The 27,945-nt window shown below is 38.7% G+C and overlaps 1 protein-coding gene across 5 annotated transcripts; it reads right to left on the reverse strand.

Moving 5' to 3' along the window:
- Window positions 1–321: 321 nt before the first annotated feature.
- On the reverse strand, window positions 322–27,925 carry LOC109539704 (ankyrin repeat and KH domain-containing protein 1). 5 transcript variants are annotated; one of them, XM_019907633.2, is made up of 30 exons: window positions 27,574–27,925; window positions 22,029–22,167; window positions 21,459–21,611; window positions 21,178–21,395; window positions 18,788–18,935; window positions 18,668–18,711; window positions 18,417–18,606; window positions 18,211–18,353; window positions 17,775–17,964; window positions 17,614–17,690; window positions 17,326–17,535; window positions 17,040–17,270; window positions 16,750–16,978; window positions 16,517–16,687; window positions 15,577–15,981; window positions 15,033–15,364; window positions 13,863–14,060; window positions 12,833–12,925; window positions 12,088–12,255; window positions 11,794–12,028; window positions 11,159–11,308; window positions 10,936–11,067; window positions 10,710–10,873; window positions 10,028–10,364; window positions 9,671–9,964; window positions 9,325–9,606; window positions 5,264–8,172; window positions 3,431–3,898; window positions 3,216–3,368; window positions 322–1,532 (listed from the first exon to the last, which is right to left on the reverse strand). In XM_019907633.2, exons 1-30 carry the CDS (start codon window positions 27,796–27,798, stop codon window positions 1,506–1,508), a joined length of 8,715 nt encoding a protein of 2,904 aa, XP_019763192.1. In that variant the 5' UTR covers window positions 27,799–27,925; the 3' UTR covers window positions 322–1,505. The 5 variants fall into 5 exon arrangements, with proteins under 5 accessions (XP_019763192.1, XP_019763191.1, XP_019763190.1 ...); XM_019907632.2 differs by having other exon boundaries at window positions 21,459–21,617; XM_019907631.2 differs by having other exon boundaries at window positions 22,011–22,167.
- Window positions 27,926–27,945: the final 20 nt, after the last annotated feature.

Here is a 27,945-nt window from a genome sequence, read left to right on the forward strand (position 1 = left end):
AAAATAATATATACCTGATGAATTTCCGTCTCGTGTTAGTCCAGTGGTGGAGTGGAGAAAGCCATGGAAAATATCCATTTTGCTGTGGTTAAACGCATCAACCATAAATTACATTTCTTAAATGCTCTACGTGAAACCTAAAAATTAAGTTGCAGTTGCAAATTGACATAAAAAATGTGGTTTTCCTTGAAATACTCACTGCAGTAAAACTGTGAAATTACTAATGTGCATCCTAAAACGGCCAATACATGTTTGAAAACAATTGCCATAAAAAATCTGTAAAAAATAATGGATGACGATGACTAAAATAAAACAAAAAAATACAGTGCATAAAGATATATTTGTCTTCATGTACAAGCAATATTACATAATAATTCCGTATTATAATAACCCTACAGTATAACAAGGGGCCAGCAACCCCTAAAAAGAGCGCTCTCGGAGGGTACTCCTCGGTAGGAAAAGGAAATCGGAATATATTCGATTAGAGAACAACAATCGCACGTAATAGTAACTTGACCCTAACGCCAAAAATCCCTGGACCAATATTTTTACATTTTTATGCGCAACTACTACAGTTTACATCATTATATTTCAGTATATTATGTTTATATCGTTTTTACGTCTAAATCCAACTGGCTTACCTGAAAGTTCTGCTGAGATTTGTCAGTCGAGATAGTCGATAAAAGACTGAAACTTCCATAACGGACTTAATATAAACTAGGTCTATAAAAAGCACATTAAAGCTCAATGTACATCGGCATACTTAATATGATTAAATCGAGTTTCACCGGTATTTATGACGAATATGAAATGAATAGTTTTCCTTGCCCCAACGCACGGTGTTCATTTATAGATGCACAATTAGATCATTGAAACATCTAGCTATTAATTTTTTAATGTCTAACACGACTGAAACATACAACACCGATACTTGGCAGAACAAAGAAACTTCAAAATGCCAATATGATCGTTCAAGGAGAATCATTACCAACTGGTTCCAATCAATCTTCTACATTTCAACATTTAAAAACTATAAGCGAATTGTGATATCAGCTGGATTGAAAATCACCACAACTGCAGTGCCGAAATGTGTTACTGAAGGAATAGCGGCGGCTGATTAGATCAAACAAATTCTGCCCATCATCTGAACAATCAATTGGCCCATCTTTCAGCAACACGACACCAACATAGGTAACCTAACGGACCTAGCCGAACATACACAGTTAAATAAAAGTTACAGGCAAAAGCACTATAGTGTCCTTTGAACTCGAGACACATGCCCAGAGTGTTGAATACCGGAGAGTTGAGGAAGTATACGGGAGCCTTAGCATCACCTCAAACCAAAATGAAAATGACGAAATTATGTTAACTATAGTTCTAGTTTTTTGTCTACTGTAAAATGCTGTACTCCAAAAATTACAAAGTTAATCTAAATTCAGTATTTTTGGACTTATTTTAAAAAACGACGCTTATAGTTTTTGCAGTTCGTATTACATTGGCTGGGTTTACTTGTTCCATTGGTTAGACCAACTCTGCAAATTAAAATGGGTTAACGTCAATTTGTGTCTACGAGTTATTTATTTGAACATTTCTTTTTTCATTGAAGTTATTTCAATTTACAGTAATAAAAATTAATGTTTCATGTTGTTACAGTACAGTCTAAGGCAGTTACGCACAACATGCATTGGTGAGCAAAAGTCTGCAATAATGGAGATTGGAGACGCAAAACATCCGGTAGATTTGTACACTGAGGTATGAATTATATAACGGCATTTTTATTGTATGGAATTTCTATCTAATGGAAGACTGAACATACGTTGTATACGGTTTTTCTATTCCACATTTTTTTCCGCACATTTCAGATTTTCAGGAATTAATGTTACAAATCGTTATTTTACTAATCTTTTCCTTAAAATATGTGCAACCTAATTTGGGCATTTAATGTGCAAACCAGAAACAATTCAAACAAAATGTTTTGTATAAAAGTACACATTTTAAGGCTCTAGGCTGTAATCATAAAAAGAGCTAGGCAGCTCAACCGGCTCTTTAAATGTGAGTCAAAAACTAAGAGCGCCTCTTATCCCATGTATTAACATAGAAAAGCTCACTTTCCGGCTCTATCATGCAAGCACAATTAGAACTTTGTAGCCCGATCGGTTCTCAAAATATGAGCAAAATACTAAGAGCGGTTCTTAACGCCTGCATTAATTTAGATTGTTCGCATTTTGTGTCAAAACTAGAAACATTCCTTAAACGTTCATGTCCGTAGGATCCATTTAGATCAAATGGAACAATAAGCTAAGGTACTTTTAACTTTACTAATACACAAATTCAGCAATTACACTTTTTCAAGCTTTATACGAATTATTGAAGTTTTTATCGTATGTCCACACCTAACGAGTAGAGAATGAGCAGCGACCAAATTTCTGTAGGAAAACACCGACAGACGATCGATTTTCTGTCGGCGTTTTAACGTAATATCAAAGAAATTTGCAGCTAATCAGACTAGACTCGGATTAGGGCTCGGGCTCGGCTCGTTAGGTGTGGCCGCGGCAATAAGTAGGCTTTTGTGTGCAGATATGTTAACGTCAGATTCATTAAAATAAATATATTTGACCGCCATTTCCTCACAAACTGTGGATTCAATACACACAAACAATAGAAATTCGAAAATTGCACACAGTGTATCTTGTGTAGTTGCAAAAAAGGATTTCCGTCAATTTCACAAAAAAAGGTATTTCATGCCTCAGTGTAAAGAATTTCATAGAAAACACTTGGAAACTTCCCAGCTGTTTTGCGGTATTTCGGTTATTTCAGACTTTTTCTCAAAACTGTAAACAACAAACAAAAATTTGGGCAATTTTTCCTGGCCATGTTTTGCGCTGGCAAGACTTAGTGAGAAAATACATATATTAAATATTTCGAAATAAAATTTTAACCAAATGCATCTATCCATCTATCTTTAAGCCCAAAGTTGAAGCTGCAAAATATGAGAAAGTTTTTGAGCCGAGCTTTACAAATAGTTTAAATTTTCAGATATTGAGTACTCGCGGTTCCTTGTTTCCATTCAAGCAAGTCTGCATTTCGTTGTAGCAATTCCAAAATCGCTTTAAATTTAAGGAGAACAAACGGATCTTGAGATAGATACCAAACTTTGCAAAAAAGTTTGGGGATTTTTTCTTTCCAAGTCTTGCAATTATTGTTTGTGAACTTACCAGTTTGTCTGGCACATCAGACATCGGACGGGTATTATCCCACGGCAGATCCAACTTGTTTACGTCAGGAATAAACTCCCCAAAGTTTGAGACTGGAGGTTGGCGGTTGTTGAAAAAAGGCGGCCCCATGAAGTTGTCCATGTGACCAGGCCTCTGTAATCAATTTATTTAGGTAAATACGGGTTTTTAAACAATGCGTAATTCAGTTTAGTCACCTGCACAAAGTCCATTGGCGGCTCCTCGGAATACATCGGCGGTTGTCGCATTCCGTACTCCAAACTATTGCCGGCCCACTTGGCTTGATTATCCATAACTGACCAGTTTGGATCCAGCTGGTGGATGTAACCCTTCCGAGCCCGTTCGGTACCAATGGGTTGAGGCTTCCTCTCCTCGGCATATCGCCCAACATCTGAATGTAAACCGGCTTGGTGCGGCGCTACTGATATATTTGGCGACATGTGGGGCGAATTTGTAACAATTCCGGACAGACCTCCTGAACTGGTTTCTCTAGTTTCTCCACTATATGCTTTGGCGTGAATGTTTTTCAACGTCATTCCGGCTAGATCTTGCATCATGATGTCATTCTGCTGTTGGGAGAACGTCGGCTGAGGTACGCCCATCCATGAAACACCGGACGTGTCATTTCCGAGCACCCCGCCTCGATTGTAGCCCATATTACCAATCTGCATTGAAAATTGCGATTATTACATTTTACATTTCTTCTGGACATTTTATGGACATCTACCATAAACCATTTCTAAAGTTTTTAGTAGTTAAATCGAGATTCTTAATCATTTCTAAGATGTTTCAATAGCTAAATCGAGATTTTTAACAACTTCTAACTAAAAATTTTCAGTAGTCAAATTAAAGTTTTTAACTGCTTCTAAAATTTTCAATAGCTAAATCGAAATTTTCAACCACTCCTAAAATTTTTCAGAAGTCAAATGAAAGTTTTTAATTGCTTCTAAAATGTTTTAAGTCGAATCGAGATTTTTAATTACTTGTGAGGTGCTTCATGGGTCGACTAAACCACTTCTGAAGATAGTTTGGGAGTCACAAATATTTAAAAGAAAGCGAACATTTAGATCAAATTCGAAACTTTCATTTGCATGGTTCGCAAAATTAGAACTTGGTAACAAATCGCTGCTTGTCCTAGTTGGTCAGTGACAAACTTTTACATAGGAGAGAAGATCTGGGTGAAAATCTTCATTTTGAAACCGTCCTTTACATAGTTGGTAAAAATCAAAAATTTTCGGGATTTTAATTAAAATATTTGTGATATAAGAGACAAATGCTCGTAATAGACTGAAAATTTCAAGTTACTACTTGCTCTGGTTAGAAAGTGAGAAATTTTTATACAGACGCTAACATCTAGGTACGAATCTTTATTTTGAAACCATCCTTTACATAGTTGGAAAAAATCAAGATTTATTGCGATTTTAATGAAAATTTTAGCAAGATAAGCGGCAAGTGTTGGCTATAAACTGTGAATAATTCTAGGTGCTACTTGCCATTGTTGAGAAGCTACACATTTTTAAATTAAAGCCAATATCTGGGTTAAAACGTTAATTTTGAGGCTGACATTGCTACTAATATTGCATCTACTTGCTACTAATATTAGGCAAAAAAATGTTCACGTCACATTAGTGTAAATGCTTACGTTGTTGAAAAAATCAAGATTCCATATATCAACTGTTTTCTTAAGTAAGTTTAACATACGTTGCTTCAAAAATAATTAATTAGCTATTTTTTATGTATATTGCTGTTCTAAAGTTAGCATTTATTTTTGCAATAGATAAGCATTTTATAAGAGTAAAGGACTTTCCTAAAAAACCGAATAATTAACGCGTTTGGGGCACCTTGTAAAATTGTCCTACCGGGCTGCCGGTTGGATAAGTTGGCAACGCTCTGGGCGGTGAGACTTTAAAAATTCGATAGTTCAAACTTAAGGCCCAGCCTAGTACACATGATTGCGAAAATATTATGAGTGATTGATTTGTTGTCGCACCATATAAAAATGTGGTTGAAAATCGCAATGAACTACTAACCTCCATGTTTCCTTTATTGGCAAACATATTGTTCGGCATGTTCATCGGGTACCCATTGTATAGAGGTGGAACCACGTTCTTATTGGGTATGGAATTGTACCCGCCAGGATACTCCAATGCGCCCGGATTTAAATTGCTGAGAGTGGAACGCTGATTGATACCGCTGGGCTGTTGCATATTGACTTGGGGCTGTGCTTGTGAAAAGTTCAGTGGCATCGTGTTGATGTTCTGTAACAGCTTGACACCCTCGTTACCTAAACTTAACAATGGGAGTGTGCTCGGCGGCTTGCTATAATCCATAAATGGGCTGAACTCTTGTTGGGTGTTGTGCGGTCTAGAACCGATTGGCGGCAGAGTGTTCTGCGGCTTTGTTGCTTCTTGATAGATCGGGAATGAGTTCGCACCTGATAGATTGGGAGGAGTAGTACTATTGCTACTAGTTTTTGAGGAAACAGGTGAGCAGACTGCTGCTCCACGATATCCAGGTGCTTTAGTGATATCCACTTGAGGTGGTGGTTCTTGATCGATGAACTTATGCTGTTGAGCTGTAGATTGACTGTTCCCACCACCCGCAGCTGAAGCGAAATTTTTTTTATGTTCATCTCCCATTGACCAAAAATACTCCACTGGGCAGAATAAAGTATATTGTGATGTTGGTCCAACTGGTGGATGCAAAATTTCGTCTTGCGTTTGCTTCTGCTGGGGAGGTTGAACGGCAGCTGGTATATTAGACGCGGTAGTGACAACGCTAGCAGTCGGAGCGACTTCACTGATAGCAGTGGCAGGCGTCATATTATGATTGGATTGAATTACATTGCCAAAAATCAGCTGCGATTGGCTCTTGCTCGCAGGCGGTTGGAAATGCTGCATCGATGGTGGCGCTGAACCAGTAGGTGCCGGTCTAGGGGCGTTCTTGCTTGGTGAATTATGCACGTTACTTATTGAAGTCGGTGTGCAAGTTTGAGATGAAGCTGGCCCAGCTACACTTGGCATGTTTACAGCCGTTCGAGGCTTCGCCGCTACCACATTGGAAGCAGCTGCACTGACACCAACATTCGACGTTGTAGTTGAACTCACATTTTCAGTCAGCTTTTCTGCAAAAGTTTGACTTGCACTAGTGGTGATGGTTTTCGCAGTTGCTGATCTGCTACTATACGTCGCTGTTGATGTTGGCATTCGAACAGGATTCGCTGACATGGACTGCTGCGCTTTTTCCGAATGGTTCATCATTCTTGGCGCTGCAGCTCTGGCATTACTAGATGCGGGAGCCGATTGCCGGTATTTCATCGATGCAGTGGAATACCTAGAGGTGGACTGCTGCGTCGTGTTAGCACTGCTTGATGTCAACTTAACATGGAGCTGTTGCAGTGTAGACTGACTGGACATGACTAACTTTCCAGCATTCTTTTTAGTTGCAATTTGAGTTTTATCCCATAAAGTCGTTGTGGTGTTTACTGCCTTAGATGTTTTTGGCAATATCGACATAATGTCGACTTCTGGATCTTTGATTAACGTCGCTATCAAGTTATGCGCTTGCTTGGTTATTTCTGGTGTCCCCTTAATAGTAATTATCCGCTCTCCCTGACCTTTACTCTGTTTCTCTACTTCAATCAAGGCATTGGTGTGCTGTCTAATTGCGTTAATGTTGCTCCCACCTCTACCAATTACTCGAGATATAGCATTTAATGGTACAGACACTTTCTTCACTCCACTCTCTGAAACAGTCTGCACCGACGACTTGCGAACTACCTCTTTCCATCCTTCCTCTCGTTTTGTCGACTGCTTCGGGCTTATGTTGGTATTTTTAACGCTGTGCGAATAGTTGTGGTTGTCCTCACTGGACTTCTTAGTTTTAGGTGGAGCCACATAAGTTTCGTTGCCAGTTGCCTCGAAGTCATCTCGATCTGCTGGAGACTTGGTAGGTGCTGTATCGAAAGTCATCGATTTCGGAGATTTTTCTATCGTCATGCCGCAATGTGACTTTCTGATGGATACCTTAATTGAAGCCTTGGGTTCCTTGTTTTCTTTATCTTTAACCTCAGACTTTGCCTGAACATCTTTGCTAGTACTAGCTTTCGGCTTCAAGGATAAGTCGTCTTGCTTGCTGACCAATTCTTTTCCTTTCTTGTTCTTCTTATTTTTGCGCTTTTCCTTTGGAGACTTCTCCTTAATATCATTGCTGGAACAACTGCCTTGACTGTTAGCATCAATTCCGCTATCGCCCTCCTCTTTGTCGTTGTTGTTTGTATGCGCAACATCCGAAGCTGCGTCATCTACATCTCCCTTACTCTCCTTTTTCACGTCATCATAGCTCTCATTTTTCTGATTTTCTTCCAATAATTTCTTCTGCTGCTCTTTCTTTTCGAGACGCTTCTTCTTCTTTCTCTCGCGACGTTTGGCTGCCTGCACCCTCTTCGATTCTTCTTTAGTTCTTTCTGACTCAAGTTCTTCGAGAAGATTAGATGCGTTTTCGTTCGCCCTTGCAGCTTGAGTCTCTTTCGCTGCTCGGATTATTTTGACGCAGTCGTCGCATTTGTCAAGCAGCTCTTTATCACTCGACGTGGCTATAAATCTCATCATTTCCTGGTCACTGGGAAATTGAGTCACATGCTGTACCATCCACTTGGCTACACGCACATGACCTTTACGAAAAGCAGCCATTAAACACGACACTTTACGATTATCTTGCGAATCGATATCAGCATTATGCGCGTAAAGCATTTCGATAACAGGCAAGTGGCCACCGTTGGCAGCCAACCAAAGAGGGGAGTTTCCTTTCTTGTTCTTGACTTCTACTTGGGCGCCTCTATCTAACAATAGTTCGACGAACTTTACGTGACCCTTATCAGCAGCAATAGTTAAAGCCGTGTCTCGGGAGGAAGGAACAGGAGATGCATTGACATCAGCCCCTGGAAAGAAAAACATAAAATGCATTTAAACTGAACGAAACTCTGCTTCAGTATTACTGTTACCGACAATGTGGAAAATGCCTAGGCATTCTGCAACTGACCAACTTGCCAAGCACTTTGCAGAATCGCTACTACTTTGGGCAATGTGCACAATGACTACGATATTTTATGCGCTAGTCAATCTAAGTGTTGAAGATGTGTACTTTTCACATTGACTAGGCAGTGTGCACCGTGCAAAATACTTCCTGCTGCAAAACTCTGCAAGTTAGATTTGCCACGGAATTTTACGCAAGTTTACGCTTAGCCCCCTAAGCATCAAACAACTTTGTAAAATTTACGGCGTTTTCAAAGTGTTGTTGCCTATTGATTACTAGTTTGTTTATATTCCTGTCCTATTAGCGTCGTGCAATAAAATGTTGATTTTGACATTAGAATTGATAATTTAGTTTAAAATGGAAGCCAGCGTAATAAATAGAAGACAAAGAATCAAACAATTTGCAATGAAAAATCAAAGTCTAAATATGTAGCCGAATACAAGATTTTCGAGAAACGATGGGCGGGAAATATGTAAATGCCGTTAATGAAAACAAACTGATCATTTTGTGCGTGCCTAAAAATTTAAATAACTTTCGCGATTACGGACCTAATGGTTTATGCTTCCATACTTGAATGCTGTTGATAAATTTTAATATTAGTGTTAAATAATCTTATTGCATTAAATTGTTTCGTATTTGGTAAGATAGTATTTTCCTTATAAACTAAATAATTAATTTAATATACCAATGTCTTTATTTCGGGTCTCCATTATAGATCACTGAACAACAGATTGGCATAATCGCCGCTCGGCAGAAAGTAAACAGCAATTTTGCCGCATCAGGTATTATGCACATCATCTAGTCAATGTGAAGACCAAACGTATGACATTCAGATTGAATAACTCGTGCAGCATTTTACAGATTGCCTGAAATACCGTAGTCAATTTGCAGATTGAGCAAAGTAGTAGCGGTTCTGCAAAGAGCCGGGCCAGTTGGTCAGTTTGCAGAATGCCTATTACCTGAACCTTACTACATAAACACGATTTTTACTTAAACGCTGATGGTTTCTTCCGTTCTACATAATTATTATGGATCTAGATGAATTGATGATACTGACCTTTATCTAAAAGAACCCGCCCTACTTCCACATATCCTCCTGAAGCTGCTTCCATAAGTGGGGTCAATCCGGTCTTCGCTCGATGTTCTACATTTGCCTTTCGGTCCAGAAGCAAGGCGACAACCTCATGACGCCCTTGGAAGCAAGCTAGAGTAAGAGCAGTGTTTCGATTGGTTTCAATTTGGGCATTAATGTCACTGCCCATTTCAAGAAGTAGCTTAACGGCAGCTCCATGACCATTCATTGCCGCTAACATCAAAGGTGAAATTCCAAGCTTAGATCCTAAAGGCAACAATGAAATTGTAAGCTGACAATGAACACTAGCATAGACAGATCAAAAATTTACCCGTTCTCGAATTAATTTCTGCACCATGACTTAACAACAGTTTAATGATGTTAACATAGCCGCCGGATGCTGCTAAACTCAATGGTGTGTAGTCAGAAACATTTCGATGCTCTTTGTTGGCATTTCGAGTGAGCAGCAACTCAACAACTTCGTATCTGCCACCACTGCACGCAAGACTCAACGGAGTGTCTTTGGTACGTTCGGATTGGGCCTCAATATCGGCATTGTGATTCAAAAGGATTTCAACTACTTTCTCATGACCAGCCGTAGCGGCCAAAATAAGAGGCGTAAACCCTACGCATAAGAATAAAATGTTTAAGCAAGGTGTTGAACGAGAATACTAGCGATTGATCAAACCTTTTTTATCACGGTGTTCAATATCGGCCCCTCGACTAATCAACAATTCAACCAGTTCCTCATGCCCTCCAGCGCAAGCTAATGTTAGAGCGGTGTCGTGATTGCTCTCTGTTTCTGAGTCGACATCCATTGATGGTGACGATTGCAGCGAACTGGCACCGGTGCATTGACGTACCGGCTGCTGATTAGCTGCAGCGGCTGCTGCACCACTGTACTGTGTGATTGCTGAATTGTGGTCGATCTGATAGTTCTGTTCATTCATAAAAGCATTTTGAGACGGGTTTAGATGACGGAGTACTCGGCCCTTCTTTAGCTTTATATCGGATTTTATATCGATCTAAAACAATAAAAAATTACGAGTGATAAATATACACCCGGTCCTGCACTAAGTTCTCTTGAATAACCCGGTGATTTTTAAATCTACATTTCTTTGACGATTATCAAAAGAGATATACAGAGTTGCTTATAAGTTTATTTTACATGTTTTATCAAAAAATGTGAAGAAAGTCGGGTCCAGATTGCGTGGCATCGTAAACCTAGAGGCGAGTTTTTTGCTGAAAATCGAAGTCGTACTCGAAAACGAAAAAAGCGAAATCTTTGGAGGTATAATATAAAAAATAGGAAAAATTATCAGCAGAAATATCACACATACTGTCCCCGTTCCGTGGAATACAAATCTTACTTTTTGCAGTTTCTTTCCATCAGGACCAATCTGTGATTGGGTTTGCGTGGCAGCCTGTACCTGATTTGCATTTAATTGCTGTTGCTGCGTTACAATTTGCTGTTGTTGCTGACCACCGATGGTTGGTTGTTGATGTTGAGCGCACGGCTGAGCTATGTGACTACCTAATGAAATAAGAAGCAGACGTTTTAGACCGGGACGATTCGACTTAAAAAATACCTCACACCTTGAGTAACGATTCCACATTGAGCCATTTGCTGAGCTTGTTGAGGTAACGGAACACATGACTGAGAGTTAGAGGAGACATAGTTCTGTTGTTGACCGCTAAGAGGTTGAGCCACAGCGCCTGTTAGCGAGTCTGTTGACAAACAATTGGTTATTTTCGTTATTTCTTTACAATTTTTTGAAGCTCCTTTATACAGTGCACATTTAGGACAAAATATACAAACCTAGCTGCTGCTGTTTTAAACTATAACCGGCTTGAAACCCTTGCAAATAGTGGTCGTAAGGGTAAAGCGCATGCACGGGGACTTGACCTGTGGGCCCGGATGTTCCACTGCCAGTTGGTACAGCAAAATATTCCACTCTCGAATGATCAGCTATAGAGAACGAAAACATAAGCGTTAGTGTAAGAGTTTTAAAACCGAGAAAAGAACACACCATTCGACCTTTTTTCATAATTTTTTTTTTTTTTTGAAGCAAATATCCTAGAATAAATGCATTAGGAAAGAAAAATCTTAGCCACTTTTTAATACATTCAAGAGATTGAAGTGAAAAATACGCGTCTTGTATAATAGTAACAGGGAGTGAATTACAAGATGGAGAAAAACAGGCGAAATTCCTTTTAAGGCAAGATTGCTCACCTACAGAGTATTATTTCTGGAAGATTTTGCCAGTCGAAAATCTCTTCAAAAATACACAGACAATCGCGGCTGCAAAATTACTGCTGCCTAATTTAAAATACAGCTTTTTGCAACTACTCGTATAACCGTTTTCACATCAATTATTTTTCACATTATGAAAAACATATTTTTTATTATTTAAAAAGTCCCAGTTTTTCAAACCCGAATATTAATGTTAGTACCTGTATTTCCTGATGCTGCAGCAGCAGCTGCTGCCGCTAACTGAATGTCCGCCTGTTGAGCTGCAGCAAGAGAGGCTATCATAGACTCGTCCAAAGTACCGGGATAAGGTGTAACTTCCAGAGTTTGAACAACGTCGTCGACGAAGTCCTTTTCGGCCAAGTCCAATTTGGTAACCTTCGTAGATAAAGTCGGGTCCTGCTGCGTGGCATCGTAAACCTCGAGGCGAGTTTTTTGCTGAAAATCGAAATCGTACTCGAAAACTGAAAAACCGAAATCTTTGGAGGTATACTTACAGGAGAACCCACAGTCGCAGCTCTAACAAATGGTATTGATGTTAAGGACGCATTATGGAATTGTTGAAGAATGGATGCAGTTAGAATACTTTCTTGTTGCTCATCTTTTAAAAATGTCACGTCTAAATCGGGAACATTAAGCAGGTCGGAAGAGACACTACCATCAGCCTGAAAGCATTTAAAAGAAAACTTTTAAGATATTTCTTTTCGAGATCAGTAGCAAAAGTTTATGAAAAGCTTGGTTAAAATACGCAAAACTGGAAAGAAAAAAATTGTAAATAAATCAGTATGGGTCAATTGCAATTCCAGCAACAATTTTACGGTTATCGTCACAAATACAAGTCCTATTAGTCAATAAAAATCACCCAACATTCGAACCTAAACAAAATTAAATTGGAGCAGGAACGACTGAGCGTCTCATTACAAATTTTTCTAATTTTCTAAAATTAAATATCCCGCCTAAAATAATAAGGGTTCGCCTTTATTTATTTATTGTGGTTTACCACGGTCCAACTACCATTTAGTAGCTGCCTAAAAATTGGACATATAAAAAAATCTGCAGTGCGCTCGATAAAACGCCATAAAAAAATCCAAACAAGGTCGAGTAGTCAATCGTACAATACATGAAAAGTTTGCAGCAGTTAAGTGAAAAACCATTAGTAATCAAACTTGTTCTTAGAATGATTGGGGAACGCAACGACATTGTCAAGCCAATGAGTGATGCATGCGTGTCGAAACAGTTTACCTTTTGAAATTGCATCGGGGGTTGTGGAGTTTGCCCAGGCCTTTGTTGTTGCTGGGGGGGTTGAGGCATCTGCAGTTGTCGAAACATCGACACCTTTAACAAATAAATTTGTTTGGTTCTAAATATAATAGCTTGCGAGTTCTGCATCGTCTGCTTTGTTCCTCCATTCTCTAACCATGTGTTTTACTCATTTTTCTTAGGTGGAATTGTGTTTTTACATCACTGTTTTTGTATTGATTTATCGATCGATACAACTGCAGAATGTGTTTATTCAAAAGCAAGTTCTCTCGGCTTACTTTTCTTTTGCCAGAAAGTCGGCTTATAGAAAACCATTTTAATATCTCATAATTTTCCAAGTGGTGCTATTTCGCAATCTCCTATGGTGTTCTAGCACCAATCATCAATGTCCCAAAACCACTGGGATAATTCAGCAGGATTACTCAACATCAAATCTGCTATGAAACTTCAACATCCACAAAATAATGCATCAAACTTCAATGTCTTCTCAACGTGGTTTTATTACCAAACGCAAACCCCGCCCGTTTTCCAAAGGGGGCAAGGCCTTTATTTCCTAATGAGAAGGTCTGTTGCTTTTATTTCATGCAGCAACCAATTTTGATGATGGCGTTATACTAGTGAATTCCCCAAAATGAATAAAGTATACTTAGCTAATATTATTAAGCAAGATGTGTTCAATGCAAATTTGATTAGAATGATTCTGATGAAGCTCTTTTCGGAAGAAACATTGTCACCAAAAGGTTGCTTAAAAATTAAAACGATTAACTAAATGTCCAACTACTACAAACACTTATTCTGCGATGGTAATATGGTGTTTTTCGCTTATTTTTCTTCGGCTCGAGCTAATGTCGTTGATTATTTAAAGCAATTTTCCTTTGCGTACGTATGCGGTACAAATCTTGTGGGGCACATTCGATGTGATCACCTTAATAACATTTTTTATTTCCCCGCAAAACCAGCTACATATTAAAATTCAACTCTGACAAATGTTTATGATTCGACAGCAACATACCTGTTGATCAGCGAATATATTGAAGGTTTTTGGTGGTGCTACACTGGTTTGTTGCGTAGATTGGTTCGCCCCATTCTGTAATGTTTGCTGCATGCATTGTTGCTGCTGGGCTTGCTGTTGCGCCAATTGCTGCTTTCGTATGTTCTTTCCCTCCTTCTTAATTGGCTTTGCTTTCGGACGATCATTAATAGCAGTATTCTGGAATTCGAATTATATCATTTTGAGCCGATCAGCCTTACTAATGGGAGGAGTTTGCCTATACGCTATATAAGTACCGCGGCGAGCGCCACATGACGAACATTAACGGCATAAATGGGGTGTTGGGGGACGATCACGAAATGGACGCGGATATAAAAACAATTGATTTAACAATTTCTGGTTCAAATCGTGCTTGTGTGGAGAACTGTAAAAATTCAGAAAGAGGAAACCTTTATGGAAGGAAGATTTATTGCGACCATCCATACAGCAACTCGGACATTTTATCTCTAGAAGTTCTATGGAATCATTGCTCCTAATTATACCATCTGGATTGGATGCCTTGAAAAAGTTGAAACTATTGTACACTTAAAGTGATTTATTACTGTTTTGTAAGTTGTATAAATCCTCCAGTAACCTTTAAGACTATGTTATGCTTCTAAGCTTTAGAGGGCTTATAAGAAACTTCTATATCTCTAGTGCATTTTTCACCGGTTTCAAATCAAGTTTCTAGCTTTCGATAGAGTTTCTGGGCAAAAAATGCTTGTATCTACTAATGAAAACCTGCTTTTAAGAGACAGAACTAATAGACACTTTTTTCGCGGATAAAACGCACTATGCGTTCATTCGGCGATTAAAAACAACGTATTTTTGACGAGTCTAAACATAAACGTGTTCATCCTGCTACAAACACCCCAATACTTAAAACGAATATCGCGTTTTGCGCCAAGAGGTACTTACTTAGCCTATAGTGAAATCATTTATAGCAAATCTCGCTTTAAAAAGAACTCCAATTGAAATTACGTCATTGTTACTCAGAAAAACTCCTGCAATTTTTGCGGTTTTATTATAGGCGCCCACATAAAGTAAACCCAACTATTAAACTGTAAGTGAAATAACTTGCAAAAAGCGAGATTTGTAATTTTATAAATTACATTGTTACATTACTTGTAGCATTTGCTATCTTCAACTTACCTGACTAACATCGGCGACACTTTGGAACTTAATTGGTTGGGCAGTTAGAGCTGATGCGGGCACCAGAGTGCCCAATCCAGGAGCCGTTGGAGCGGAAACTATGCCTCCGTTTGCCATCGATGTGCCACTGGCGGCTACCGATACAGCCAATGGCGGAACACTAGTAGCTATTGGGGTAAAATAAAATGCGGGCGCTCCGGGCTGCTGTCCCTGAGTTTGACTTGTAGGCGTAACAAATTGAGAAGATTGAGATGCCGAGAGCGTGTTACTCATTCCTGAGTAGAACGGTAGCTGGGCCTGTTGTGTAGATCCTACGGTGCTGTAACCGAGACCTAAAAAACAAAAAAAAACGTAATAATTTTCCGATTAACACTTTCAATGCCTTCGAAAGTAAAGCTTTTTAGCGGCGGCTCGAATGAAGAGCAAAAGAGCAAGAAATTATTTTCTTTCGTGGATTGCTCTTCATTCGAGCCAGCCTCGGCGCCCATATGGCCCAAATCATACTTAAGCTATAATGACATACACTTATTAAAGTAAAAAATACCTGGTTTTTGCTGTGACATGGCAAGATCGAAATTCATCACGGGGGTGAGTGATGTTTGTTGAGACGCACCTCCTTGCTGTGCCAGACATTGTTCTTGCGGAATCTGATATTGAAAGACATGGCTAGACGCGGCAGCGGCAGCAGCAGCCGCCGCTGCGACCTGCTGAGCCTGCTGCTGCTGTTTCCCATGCAACTCGCGTTCGACCCGATGTAGTTCCTCCAGGATTTGTTGTTTTTGCGTATTCCCTTCAGGATCGAACGGTTTTCGGTTTTTAATGTAATCAATTATGGTGCTACTATTGGGATCTTCTTTACTCAGAAAGTCCATTGCGGCTGTTGCTTCATCTTCGAAGTCAATTAAGGGAGGTGTTCGAACCTGTTGCGCTTCTGCGGATGTTAACGTGCCTGAAAAAGAACAATAACCTTCATTAGATGTCACTAAATGATCAACAGTGAAAACTCCGATAAGCGGTCAGTCACGGTTCCACAAAAAATGTCCGGCTATGGAGGTGTCCGCGTAATAGAGATACGTATTTATTTTCAGCTTCTTTATTGTTTTCATATGTTTTTCTAAGACTTTTCAACATGGAAACCTAGAATGTTATTGTGCCAGTTTATTCACATATTCTAATATGCAATTGAATAATGCAATGTTGAAAATGTGTTTCAAGGTTTTTAAGATATTGAAACGCAATAAAATTATCGTTTGAAAATGTTTGTAAGAGCTTCTCAATTCCCTATGAGAAAAAAATTCTGTCCTCGTCCGTTTACATTGAAACCCATATAACGAAATTTGGTTCCAAGAAAAATTTCCGGTTAAGAGATATCCGCTTAGAACTGCCAGCAAGTAGAGCTTTCACTGTATTGAATATACATATTAACCGGCCCAAATTACGCGAATTGGAAAATAATATGTAGATAATTCCAAGCTTGCGCTTACCGTCAAACATGGCTCCAGTTGATCGACTTTTCGCCAATTGTTTCCTACATTTCAGTTGTTGAGGCGGAGCCGTTTGCTGCCTTGGTTGCTTGGAATTGAATTCAATTGAAGAGGCTGACTCCAAATCCACTTGTTGAATTATGCGGACAGCCTCAGGAACTTCTTGCAGAACTATTGCAACCAATAGGGGAACAAGTCATTTCATGCAATTACTAAGTGATGTAGCTAGTTACCTGAGGGTGGCTGAAAAAACGATCCTCCAGAGGCCATTGTCATGTTAGAAGAGCCAGGCGCCTGTCTCATGCCGCCTACTTGTCCAGGCAACATTGCAAGATTTGTGGCAGCAGTAGTTGCGACCTGCTGTTGTTGGTTCAGCATAACAGAATGAGGATAATCGAGCAACAGTTGAACAACGTTAGCGTGGCCGCCTTTGGATGCCTCAATTAACATAGTTGAATTGTCCTATAAGCACATAAAACGGCTTAAGTTTCAATTCCTTAATATCAACGGAAAATACACCAACCTTCAGTTTATGATTTGGATCGGCGTTATTCTCCAGCAAGAGCTGAACAACTGGTAGATGGCCACCAGCACATGCCAACGATAAAGGTGTATGATCGTTGTTCGTGGTCTGCTTTCGCGGATTTGCTCCTTTGTCGATCAAAAATTTAACCGTGCAAAGGTGACCAGCCCTACATGCCTTCATTAATGGTGTTCGTCCGCCTTCCGACTCATGTTCGATATCAGCTCCATACTATCAGTAGAAGGTATTGTAGTATAAAAATACTTGCAAAATTAACCACACCCACCTGTATTAGAAGTTCGGCTACATCAGTATGGCCATTTTCACAAGCATAAGTTAAGGCAGTGTCGTTCGTCTGGGTAACAGCGTTCACGTTTGCGCCATACTCCAATAAGAATCGCACAAGCTCCAAATGGCCTTCTTGAGATGATTCCATCAGTGGGGTGGATGCTCCTAGCTCGATATCAGCTCCCCCTTTTAAGAGAATATCTGAAACCTGAAAAAATGGAAGCATTAGTGCAAGGAGCAGTTTGAACGCCAGATCAAAAATTATTAATGCATGACTATTACTTACCTCTGTAAAACCGCCGCAACAAGCTAATGTTAAGGCAGTTTCCTGCGTTTCGTCAGTTTGGGCGTTTATGTTAGCGCCTAAGTAAACAGAAACAAACTCAAGTAAATTTAAACCAACTTTACATTGATTTATTTTCAACAAACACCGACATCTCTTCATACCTTGACCAAGGAGTAGATGAACCATCTCTTCGTGCCCTTCACGAGCTGCTTCCATCAATGGAGTATAACCTTCATCGTTCACTTCTTCAATATTGGCGCCACGTTCAATTAACAACATGGCCAAGTCCACATGCCCACCACAAGCGGCTAATGTTAGTGGAGACTCAAAACTGTCAGTTGGCATATTGACCTATAACAAATATATTTGTGAATAATAATCAAATAAAAGAGGAAAACCAACACTGGAACTATTGGCACTTGCATTTATCAAAATTTCCCAGCCCACATGAATAATTGAGGATCGTTTTAAGATCGATTACAGATAGTGAGTTGATTCACCCCTTCGAGATAGGTGTAAAATTTTCGAGCAAAACAAGATAAGAACCATCTTTTCTTTTGCCTGCAAAAATGCCAAAATATAAACAAATTGAATTACTTGAGCTCCAGAATCCAAAAGCAAACGAGCCACTTCTACATGACCATCCATGGAAGCTTCCATCAGTGCCGTGTGCATTTCATCCGTCTTGTGCTCCTGATCGGCACCCGCCTCTAAAAGGAATCTAACCATATCCAGATGACCTGATCGAAAACATTAATTAAACAAATATCTAAAAGCACAGCCGCGAAAAGTGTGAAACGAACCTTTATAACAGGCAAGGGTTAGAGCTGACTCTTTGAATTCGTTAGAATGGGTGTTAATTCCAGCACCATTCATCAGCAAGATCTTTGCTAAGCCTACATGGCCGGCACTAGCTGCTTCCATAAGAGGCGTGTGACCATTCTCATTGTGATCTTCTACATTGGCTCCATGATCCAGAAGGTATTTGACCGCCTGGCGACAAAAACCAAGAGTGTTCACACATGATACATACTGAATATTTACAACAATTTACCTCTGTGTGTCCTCCTGCACAAGCGTACATCAACGGGGTATTGCCTGTGAGAAATTTAATTAGTGTCGTACTTGATTCAGGCCGTCTTATGTTGTAATTGGTCAGTTCAGAGCTAATTACCTGACGTGGACTGTGCATTAACATCAGCCTGATGGTGAATAAGCAAACGAACGATTTCCAAATGGCCAGCAGACGCAGCTTCCATCAAAGGAGTGCATTCTCCTTTAATACCACGATCTTCTACATTTGCATGCATCGCTAACAAAACCTGCAAATTCAATGCGTTTTTCCTCAAGACATCAACCAAAATATTTTAGCTAAATTATTGGAAACAATCCAAATCTTTTTTGAGAAAATCACTATACAATCAATGATATATTACTTAGCTCACACCTCTTCAACGTTTCTATTGAAAGATGTCAGACCAAAGTGACTTATTTACATTGTTGATGCAAGTCCAAATTTCCCGAAAATAATATTTAAAACGTTCCAAGCTGCCCGTTCCATGTCTTATTTAATAAAAGCAGAAAACAAATTTGGTAAACCGACACAATGCACAATTTATTAGCTTTTTACATAGAAATGTGTCGTGGTTACAGTTTGTGATAATTACGCGCAACGATTTTTTTTTGGTGAAATCTTAGAAAACATGTAACTCTCATCAAACATTTTTCAGTGTCGACGGCTATGGATGAACAGGACAGCTCACTAATAAATCGATGTATGATAGACAATGGTTTATTAGAAAAAAATTGTAAATTACGCAAATTGCTTTGACTTAAATCCAAAATCTCAAACACACTAGAATGTTGGGGCGCTCATCAAACAGAAATTAGGACGAAAGACACGTGAAAAAAATACACTTTTACAATACAAATTTTTAAGTTGTTTGTATACAACAGCAAAACTATTCTAGACAACTAACTCAAAATACTATAAACTCCAGGAAAATTAGTGAGTAAACCTATTGTCTACATTTGACCGAAATAGTACGCAAGTTGTACAAGACAAACTTGACTTATTCGGTTCGCAAATCGGAAATGGCCAGCCGAAGTCGCTTCCTTTAACGAAATGCGCTCCCCTCTAAGCCAATGTCTTTGATGTTGAAGTGCATCACTATGAGAACCTGAAAATGCAATTCGATCTTCCTCAAGGGCACCACAACATTACCTAAATTATAGCAAAACTAGGAGAAACCATTCAGATTAAACTCACGTCTTTCTATTGAAAAACTCTAACAGAAGTTGCTCATATTTAGGGATTATGTCGTTTGCATGCACAAATCCAGTGAATTTTTAGGCGATGGAAAAGTCAGTGATGAATAAAAGGATTTAACAAGAACAAAATATATGAGGGTCGCTTGATAAGTCAGTAATTCTTTGAATGAAAGATATTTTTTTCGGATAGGATCCTAGTAAAAAGCGATTGAATGAATAATCACATATACATATATTCCAGCGTCAATAATCACATATACGAAATCGTACCATTCAGATGAATACCATCACGAAACCTATCAAAACACAAAGAGGCATACAACTACCTCCAAAATTATTTCTTGAAGGAGGCCTACGTCCAAAAATGAAATACATAAGGGTCAGAAAAATACATTCTCTTCTATAAGGATTGTTTGTCTAAAAATATTGAGAAATTCATTGAAAACGAAAAGAGACGAACAAAGCCAGTTCAACTTTTTGATTATTTACCACAACAAACCCAAACTACGTTAGGGCGAAATATTAGATAAGATGATAAGCTAAAAATCAACTTAAATAACTTAAGTTTGTCAACGGGTTTGTTAAGATGGGAATAGTGAGAGCAGTAAATTTCACGTTTAAGACCCAAGGTGAGCAGAGTACAACTTAATACTAGAATTAATATGTATTCAATGAACGTTAGATACACGTGATTACGTCCTTTATGCATAGGACTAAAGGTCATAATAGTAGATTTAATCTTTGGGAATTAGTCAAACAGATAGATTATTAGATGGTGAAGTACAAGAATTGAACTGAAAAGAAATAAACCCGTCACGAGTTTGCCTGCAGCAATGCAAATGGAATACTCTCTGACTTATCAGGATGTTCTAGTGGGTACATTTTACATATAACCATACGTATAAAGGTTGGCATCCGGTGCTGATCTGCAGATCACCCCACTCAAGCGAGCCTAGGCTAAAGCAATCTGCATTAAACATATCCGACGATTTAAAACGCAAATATGTTTATGTTGACAAATGTTTGGTTTCGAATTTAAAGCCGCAACAAAACGCAATTGAATTTTAACAATGTGCGGTCTTAGTTAATATAGCGACCAACGATTGCAGTTTCTTACAAACCCGTGTGTATTTAAACAAGAAGCGCTTACAAACAGTGACTCTTTGGCACCCCAACTTTCGGCAACTGTTAATTTACAAACTTGCCCCAACAGTTCTATGTCGTTGAGATTGATGAACGTTAAGAAAAAAGTGTAAGAAGTGCTTTAATTTAAAAAATTATGCAGCCTCGTACCTGTGCAAGTTCAAAATAGCCAGCACTACAAGCTAGGCTTAGTAAGCTTTCGCCTTCTTCACTGGTCTCATGTACTGACCGACCTTCCGTTAACAGCTTTTTAACTGTACCCACATCTCCATCAGTACAAGCTTCCACAAGAGATGTTCTTTCTGGTGCTTGGATGGCAGCGCCTCCTCCTTGAGTGGCCGGTCGGGGAGAAACTGTAGGTGATAATCCTGACAAATAAAAATCGTATGATAGATTTACTGCAATTAGACAAGGTTTGCATGATGGCTTGCCTTGGGTAGATGAAGCTACAGCAACGGCGTTATCGCTACGCATTCGGGTGAGAGCGGCTGCAGCTTCATCCAAAGCACAAGAGACGCTCGATGTTAAACGGCGGAGGACCTCAGGATCGCCAAGAGCTTTGCCGTCCTTCGCCGCCAGCTGTCCTATACCTAATAGATAAGTATAAGGAAACTCGAGAATCAATAGAATTGTGTACTGAAAAACACCCACTGGATATTACGATTTGTTTTAGACTTATTAATTGCAATGGGTAAATCACCCCGAGAAAGTACTGAGATAATCGCACCACGAAGCTACATAAATTAAGCCCCGTGTCTTTAGAAAGGAATCACGTTTCGTCAGCTCGGTTCTTGGCTGCTTCATTGAGTGGTTTAACGACGTTGATTAATTTGGAGATATTCCAAAATTGTCGCTTAAGACTTATGGGCTACTCTGGTGTATTTCAGTAACAACTAAAGAAACTGATTGTATTCTCATTACATTAGCACTGACAAATTATTTGGTGACAAACAAATAATTAACGTCTAACGAATTAGAAATACCTTCGGCTATACTAATACCTGCAGCTTGAAGCAAAGCTTCAAGGCGGGCTTGGGTTTCTGGATCAACGTTCCGCTCTGTATCAGTCGCAAGCAAGAATTTCGGACCTCCTTCTTGCGTCTCGTCTTCAAATTCCTGCTCTACCATTAACGACTCTACCTGCAAATACGACCCGCATGAATCACCACTTAATAGCAGAACAGTTAACAAGGTCTACTAATCCAAGCAAATGTAACTAATCTGAGATATCAAGCACGTTTAATCTTCGTATAATAGTTTCGAAAAATTCCTGGAAATTTAGGTAAAAGAAATTTGCTTCAGGGTACATATGGCTAAACGATTATCATCAGGTAGATACTAAAATCCTTAACAATGCGTGAGCAATCGCTTTGAAATGTAACTGCTGTTCTCAGCCCAGTGGTTTGCAAGATAAAACTGAGCAATAGAGATCAACCATCAACCCAGGAAGTCCAATGTCAAGAAAGGCCAAATACGGTTCAACCCACCCTCATGCAATGATTAAACAAACGTACTTATCGTACGTATTATAGTAGGTATATTAAGTAATTATCGTCAAAGTAGTGTCGGCTATCACAAATTCCTAAGTTCGGCGACCTCGTCGGTCCAATACATTTGTGACTGGCGAATAATTTTTTATAAGCAGCCTATTTATAGAGACCTCCAGAAAAGCTCTCAGAAGATTTATTAATAACAATGTACGCGAAACAAAGAGCGGCATTCAAATTGACCTAGAATTAGAATGTAAATTGATTGTTTTTGTTTAACAAACACTAAGATGGCACATTTGACCGGTCTAGACTAGAGAAACATGCCACGGCACGCCACTGACTGCGTAAAAATGCGACTTCAAAGCCGGACACTAATAGTTTAGCATTTCCGGTTTTGCTTGATTCTTTAATTCCTTGACCCAATAATGAATGAACGCTTTTCCAACCAGCGTGTACTTTGCAGTTTCTCAAAATACACGAATTATTCAATTTTGCCATGGAAAAAACTACAATTACATGAAGCGTTATTCACCAGTTGTACTACATTTAGTTCCAGTACAAGTTGGGCCTGAAGAAAGCTGAGCAATTGTTAAATCCCACAGTGACCAACAAGCTAAGTACTTTTACCAGTAATGCACATAGAATTAGAAATCATTAACTAATTACAAGGCTTAATAGCACAAAAAGGTATTGTTTGTTGGACTGGAAATTTACTTAAATTGTATGTAGGTTTCTCAGGTTTATCAGGAATGGGAAGGAAATTGAGTATGTAAAAAAATAATCAAACCAGCAAAGTTTTCGACTTGTGGTTACTAATCAAGCCGATGCCATCCACAAAACGAGGTGATTTGAGTCTGATCTGCTTTTGCAAAGAAAAATGTGTCTCTGGTCGAACCAATCAAATCTTCAGGCTTTCAAATACAAATAAATTGAGAGAACAATGAGGAACCATGGGAGAAATTGCACAAAAAACTCTAGAATCCCACAAAACCATGTATCACCCCTCATATAGGAATTATACGAAATTAAAATTCACCAAATTGAGAATGTTTTTATTGAGCTAAGTTTAAAAGTATCTACGTTACAGGCATATTTTCTAAAATGTAAATCCATCCAACCCTGTTGATCGTCGCTTTGGCGCCAGACGTATTTCAATTTACTTGATTCAATTTAATGTATGGCATGTTATCTCGTATCCATTATAAACCTAGAATAAACAAAAATCCGTACGAATAATTCTTGGGGCAATTGACCCATCAATGTAAATATTTTGGTAAATATAGAAATCGATCAGATGTGCATTGCTGCTTTGACCGATACGTATGTATGTCCGTAGATGGAATAATAATGGATTGATTCAGCTAGTGTTTTATTTTTCACACTTCACTATGACTTTTCTTCAGTTTTTCATACTTTCAGGCCGCGGTGCAAAAGGGTGGTTCGGAGGTAGTTGCTGCGCCGAGAAAAATATCTCTGAAGATTCTTGCAGATTCAATTTCTTCTTTGGGAAACCAGTCGTCTCTCACTCGACTTCAATGCGATGCGGTGAATATTGTCGGTTTCTTTAAGTAAAATTTGATTTTTACACTTGATAGTGTAATTTTTGCAAACATGTGAGTGTGATGATGGCACTCGCAAATAAGTTTAGTGTTTAAATGCGTCAAATAAGAACAAAAATGCGCAATATAATAAAACAAAAAAACCATACAAATAGAAACAATGTACGTTACATGTACGCATTTCTGGCAATATCGTGAAACGATATTCTTCTCTCAATTGTCTCATTGCGTTTTCGCATTCACTCGAACAAGCAATTTCAATCTGTTTGATAAGAAACTGTAACCAATCGAGATGAATTGATAAAGAAACTACACCGAAACTGAATAAACGCACCGAAAAATGAAGCCCATTAAGCTGCAATAGCAAACGACTGCAAGCTAATAGTTAAAAAAAAGTTCAGAAATGAACTGCAAGAAAGGGCATCAGGTAAACAAAGAAAATAGACAAATGAAAGAAGTACACAATGACCGGAACTAGCCTGTTGGCCCACCGTGAAGAAATGTGATAAAAAAGTAAAAAGGAAATCCTGCTTTACACTCTCGTGCTCATTGGCTGATGTTCTATGGGAAGATACAGCTGAGGATCGTTAATAACTTGCCCATCCACGCTCAAAGCAAACAAATGAAATAACCAATAATCATTTTTTTATATTTAATCGTTTAAAGCGTTAAATTAGATTTACAAACTAAATCTAGCTGGGTCGGCAACAACCGGTGTGCTATGAGGTGACAATATTTAAATATAATATGGGTTACGAAGGAATGAAGGTGGCACTTTTCAACATTTTAAATTCCGATTATATGTGTCGACAATCCATAAGGAGGCCATAGATGAAAAGCCCCAGACGGCGGAAAAATTTGTCTCACGCTTTTTGGCAGAGAGGTAATTATTATCGTTCTTTTTCGGAGAAGGAAATTTGATGGTATTAACGTATGTCTTTCATCAAATTATTACAATTCGCAGAAGTATGAAAAATTATTGATTTGACTTCTTGGCAAGTGTTGGCAGTTTCTGTGAATTTTTCCCAGTTAGCAGTTCAATTTACCGCTATGCAATATTGTGAGGGCAAACATCGGTTCATTTTGCTCATATTTTCACCACCATCGCTTAGATCTAAGTTTGAGTATTTATGAGTATGAGTTTCTCATTTTTTATTCATAATTTGCCTGCAGGTGCAACCACCACGAAATAACACACTTTAACGTTCACAGTTAACAACAAGCAATATACTAATAACAAATGTTTATTTGATCTTCAACGAAAAATCAAGAAAGTTTTTAAAATATATAAACCCGCGATTTAACAATAATATCTTCAAATCCCCAGGAATAAACGCTGAAGCTGGCAATATGAAAGAACATCTCCCAGGCATGAGTAATTTTCAATATGACGCCTCAAATAATGACGTCACTGTCAAACAGCTTGCGCCAAATATGACTTAATTGCTTAATAATAATATATTGTCGAAATACAATATTTATGTGCCAAAAATCGTATTAAAGCTATTTGGGTTAGTTTCGGTTCATTTTGTTGAATGGCTGTTGTGTTTTGAATAACTTGAAGCAACTGTTACCTTTAAAACGGGAATTTGGCAACAGATTATAAGGTATAAAAATGGTGAAAAAAGCACCAATAAGAAAAGTCGTTACTAAAGAGATTGTCTATGAGGTCAGCAAATAGCTAACTTAGAACGCGGCGGTCTGATAAGCCAGAAAATTACCGAAATTTTCTCGATCGAATCTGTCACCTTATCGAAAACAGTTTGCAATTTAAGATCAAATTTTTAAACTGAACATACCCCACAAAAAAAATTTCTTTGGCAAATGTCCATTCATCTTAGAACCTTTAAATAGGGTTTCTACTAAATTGTTTTTTTGCGTTGAATATTCAGGCACAACCAAATTATGTTTAGAAAAGCTCCTTTTGCGCTTCTCCATGCCCTTGAAGAAAGAACCCCTTAAAAAGCGAAACGCCAACAGGTTATCCGGTCTTTTGTTACCACATGAAAAAGTTTCGAAAACGAAAACGTATTTCCACAAGAAACACCATTCAGAAGCATTTAGTAAAGAACTTATCTATCGGGTGAGCATATTACTAACTTCGAACGCGAGGATCTCATAGACTGGAATTACTTAAGAATGGGAGAAATGAAGTTTCACATGCTCACTTTCCAATGGTTGCAGTTACGAATGTTCCACTTTAAATAAGTTATTTGCAGAACAATAATCTGCAACTTTAGTTTGTGACTCTTTGTGATAAGATCGCTGATTGAAGATATCTTGGCTGCGTTTGAAACTTGTGCGTAGATTTCATTCAATTCAATTTCAGTTGAGAAAGTCCTTTCATTTAAACAGCCATATCTCGAAACGGAACGTTTCCGAACAAATATTGATCGTCCGTTGCCTTTGAGTTCCAAAAATGTGATAAAACTGTTGATTGTCAAAGCGTACTACAAAAATAATTATAAACAATTTAAGCACTAACTACCCATTAAATATTAGTAGCTGGGGCAGACAAACCTAACCTCAAAAAAATAAAATACCGTGACCACATGCCTTACAAGTGAAAACTGGCACTGATCCCAGTTAAATTCGAATTTGAGAGAGGCCGAGCCAAAATAAAATAATCTGTTTATCATCTCATTGCAGCTGGGCATATGTAGATACAGAAATTATCAACAAAAATACTGATTTTGACAACAAAGGTGCTGGAAGAATGGTGAAAGATGAATGAAACACAAGTTAGCTAAACAATGGGCGGGTGAAAGTAAAAAAATGTTATGGATGTAAAGATCAATAGCAAGTCGCTTATTCTTGGAAAAATACAGCAAAATAGTGTGGTAATGGAATTTCCGTCGCTCTACCACCCATTTAGTCGGTCTGCCAACAAAATGGATTCAAAATAGTTGGTCGAGCAACCATTGGACAGACATGGAAAAAATCATGGTACAATGGCCTACCGCGCTGAAAATAATCCGCAAATTACACGGCTAGACCGATTAATTTCGGTATTCACGAACGTTTCGAAACGAACTTGATTATTTATAAAAGCGAATGATTGCAAATAAGACGATGTAGAAACGTCAAGAAATTAACGGATCGAGCAAGTCCGACGTCCATTTTTTGCAAAAAAGAGTACAAAAACTACCAACAACGCAATAGTGAGCGAGATTGCTGGAAATCAGGGTGGTCTGGATCAGTCGGCTGATGCAAAGTTAACAACAACGTGACGTGTGCCTGGCTGGATCACCCAAATTAACTGGGAAAACTTCCGACGACCCGACAATGGTCGATCGCGAGAATTACTTATATAAGTAGAAACACTAGAATCGAATAAGCAACGACTATAAGCTATGAAAAACGTAGCTTAAAAGCGATGGGCGACCGACAGTGAATGCACAAGATGTCTCTCAGCCATAAGTTCATTGATACCCAAGGCCTGGAGAGAGTGCACGAGCGGAATGCAAGTCTAAAGGAAAACCTTACTATTATCCTACCTCAGAGACAGAATCCTCTTCACTTTCCGATGTCTCCGACATGAATCTGGGATTTTCCGAATAAGTTTCCGTTTCAGATTTCGTCGGTGTCGAGTTTGTCGATTGGGGAGTAGACAAAATGTTCCCTAAATCGTGCTGCACATTCACTCTTTCTAATCTCGAATCGTCGGCGCCCTTATCTTGCGGTACATTCTGCATATTTACATCGCAATTACTACAATCCATTCACGTTTTGTTCAATACTTTTGGGCTAAAATCACTGTACAGCCGCTGATTCTACTTAACTTCGATTCACATTAATTTCAACGCGGACGCCATTTTCTACTATGGCGGACACAAAACCGAAGTTCCGTATATTAGTTCCCACGCCGC

Source organism: Dendroctonus ponderosae, unplaced genomic scaffold (assembly GCF_020466585.1).
Source record: "Dendroctonus ponderosae isolate FM_Combo_2020 unplaced genomic scaffold, Dpon_F_20191213v2 Dpon_F_20191213_7, whole genome shotgun sequence".
Classification (NCBI taxonomy): domain Eukaryota; kingdom Metazoa; phylum Arthropoda; class Insecta; order Coleoptera; family Curculionidae; genus Dendroctonus; species Dendroctonus ponderosae.

Bases quoted from the DNA above. Each gene is read 5' to 3' on its own strand.
- LOC109539704 (XM_019907630.2), bottom strand. From the start codon at position 27,798: ATGGATTGTAGTAATTGCGATGTAAATATGCAGAATGTACCGCAAGAT. The intron at 17,965-18,210 runs GTAATTCAATTT...TATTTGTTATAG, and splicing joins TTTTGGATTCTGGAGCTCAA to GTCAATATGCCAACTGACAG. The intron at 15,365-15,576 runs GTATTTTTTACT...TTTGTTTTTTAG, and splicing joins CATGTCACAGCAAAAACCAG to GTCTCGGTTACAGCACCGTA.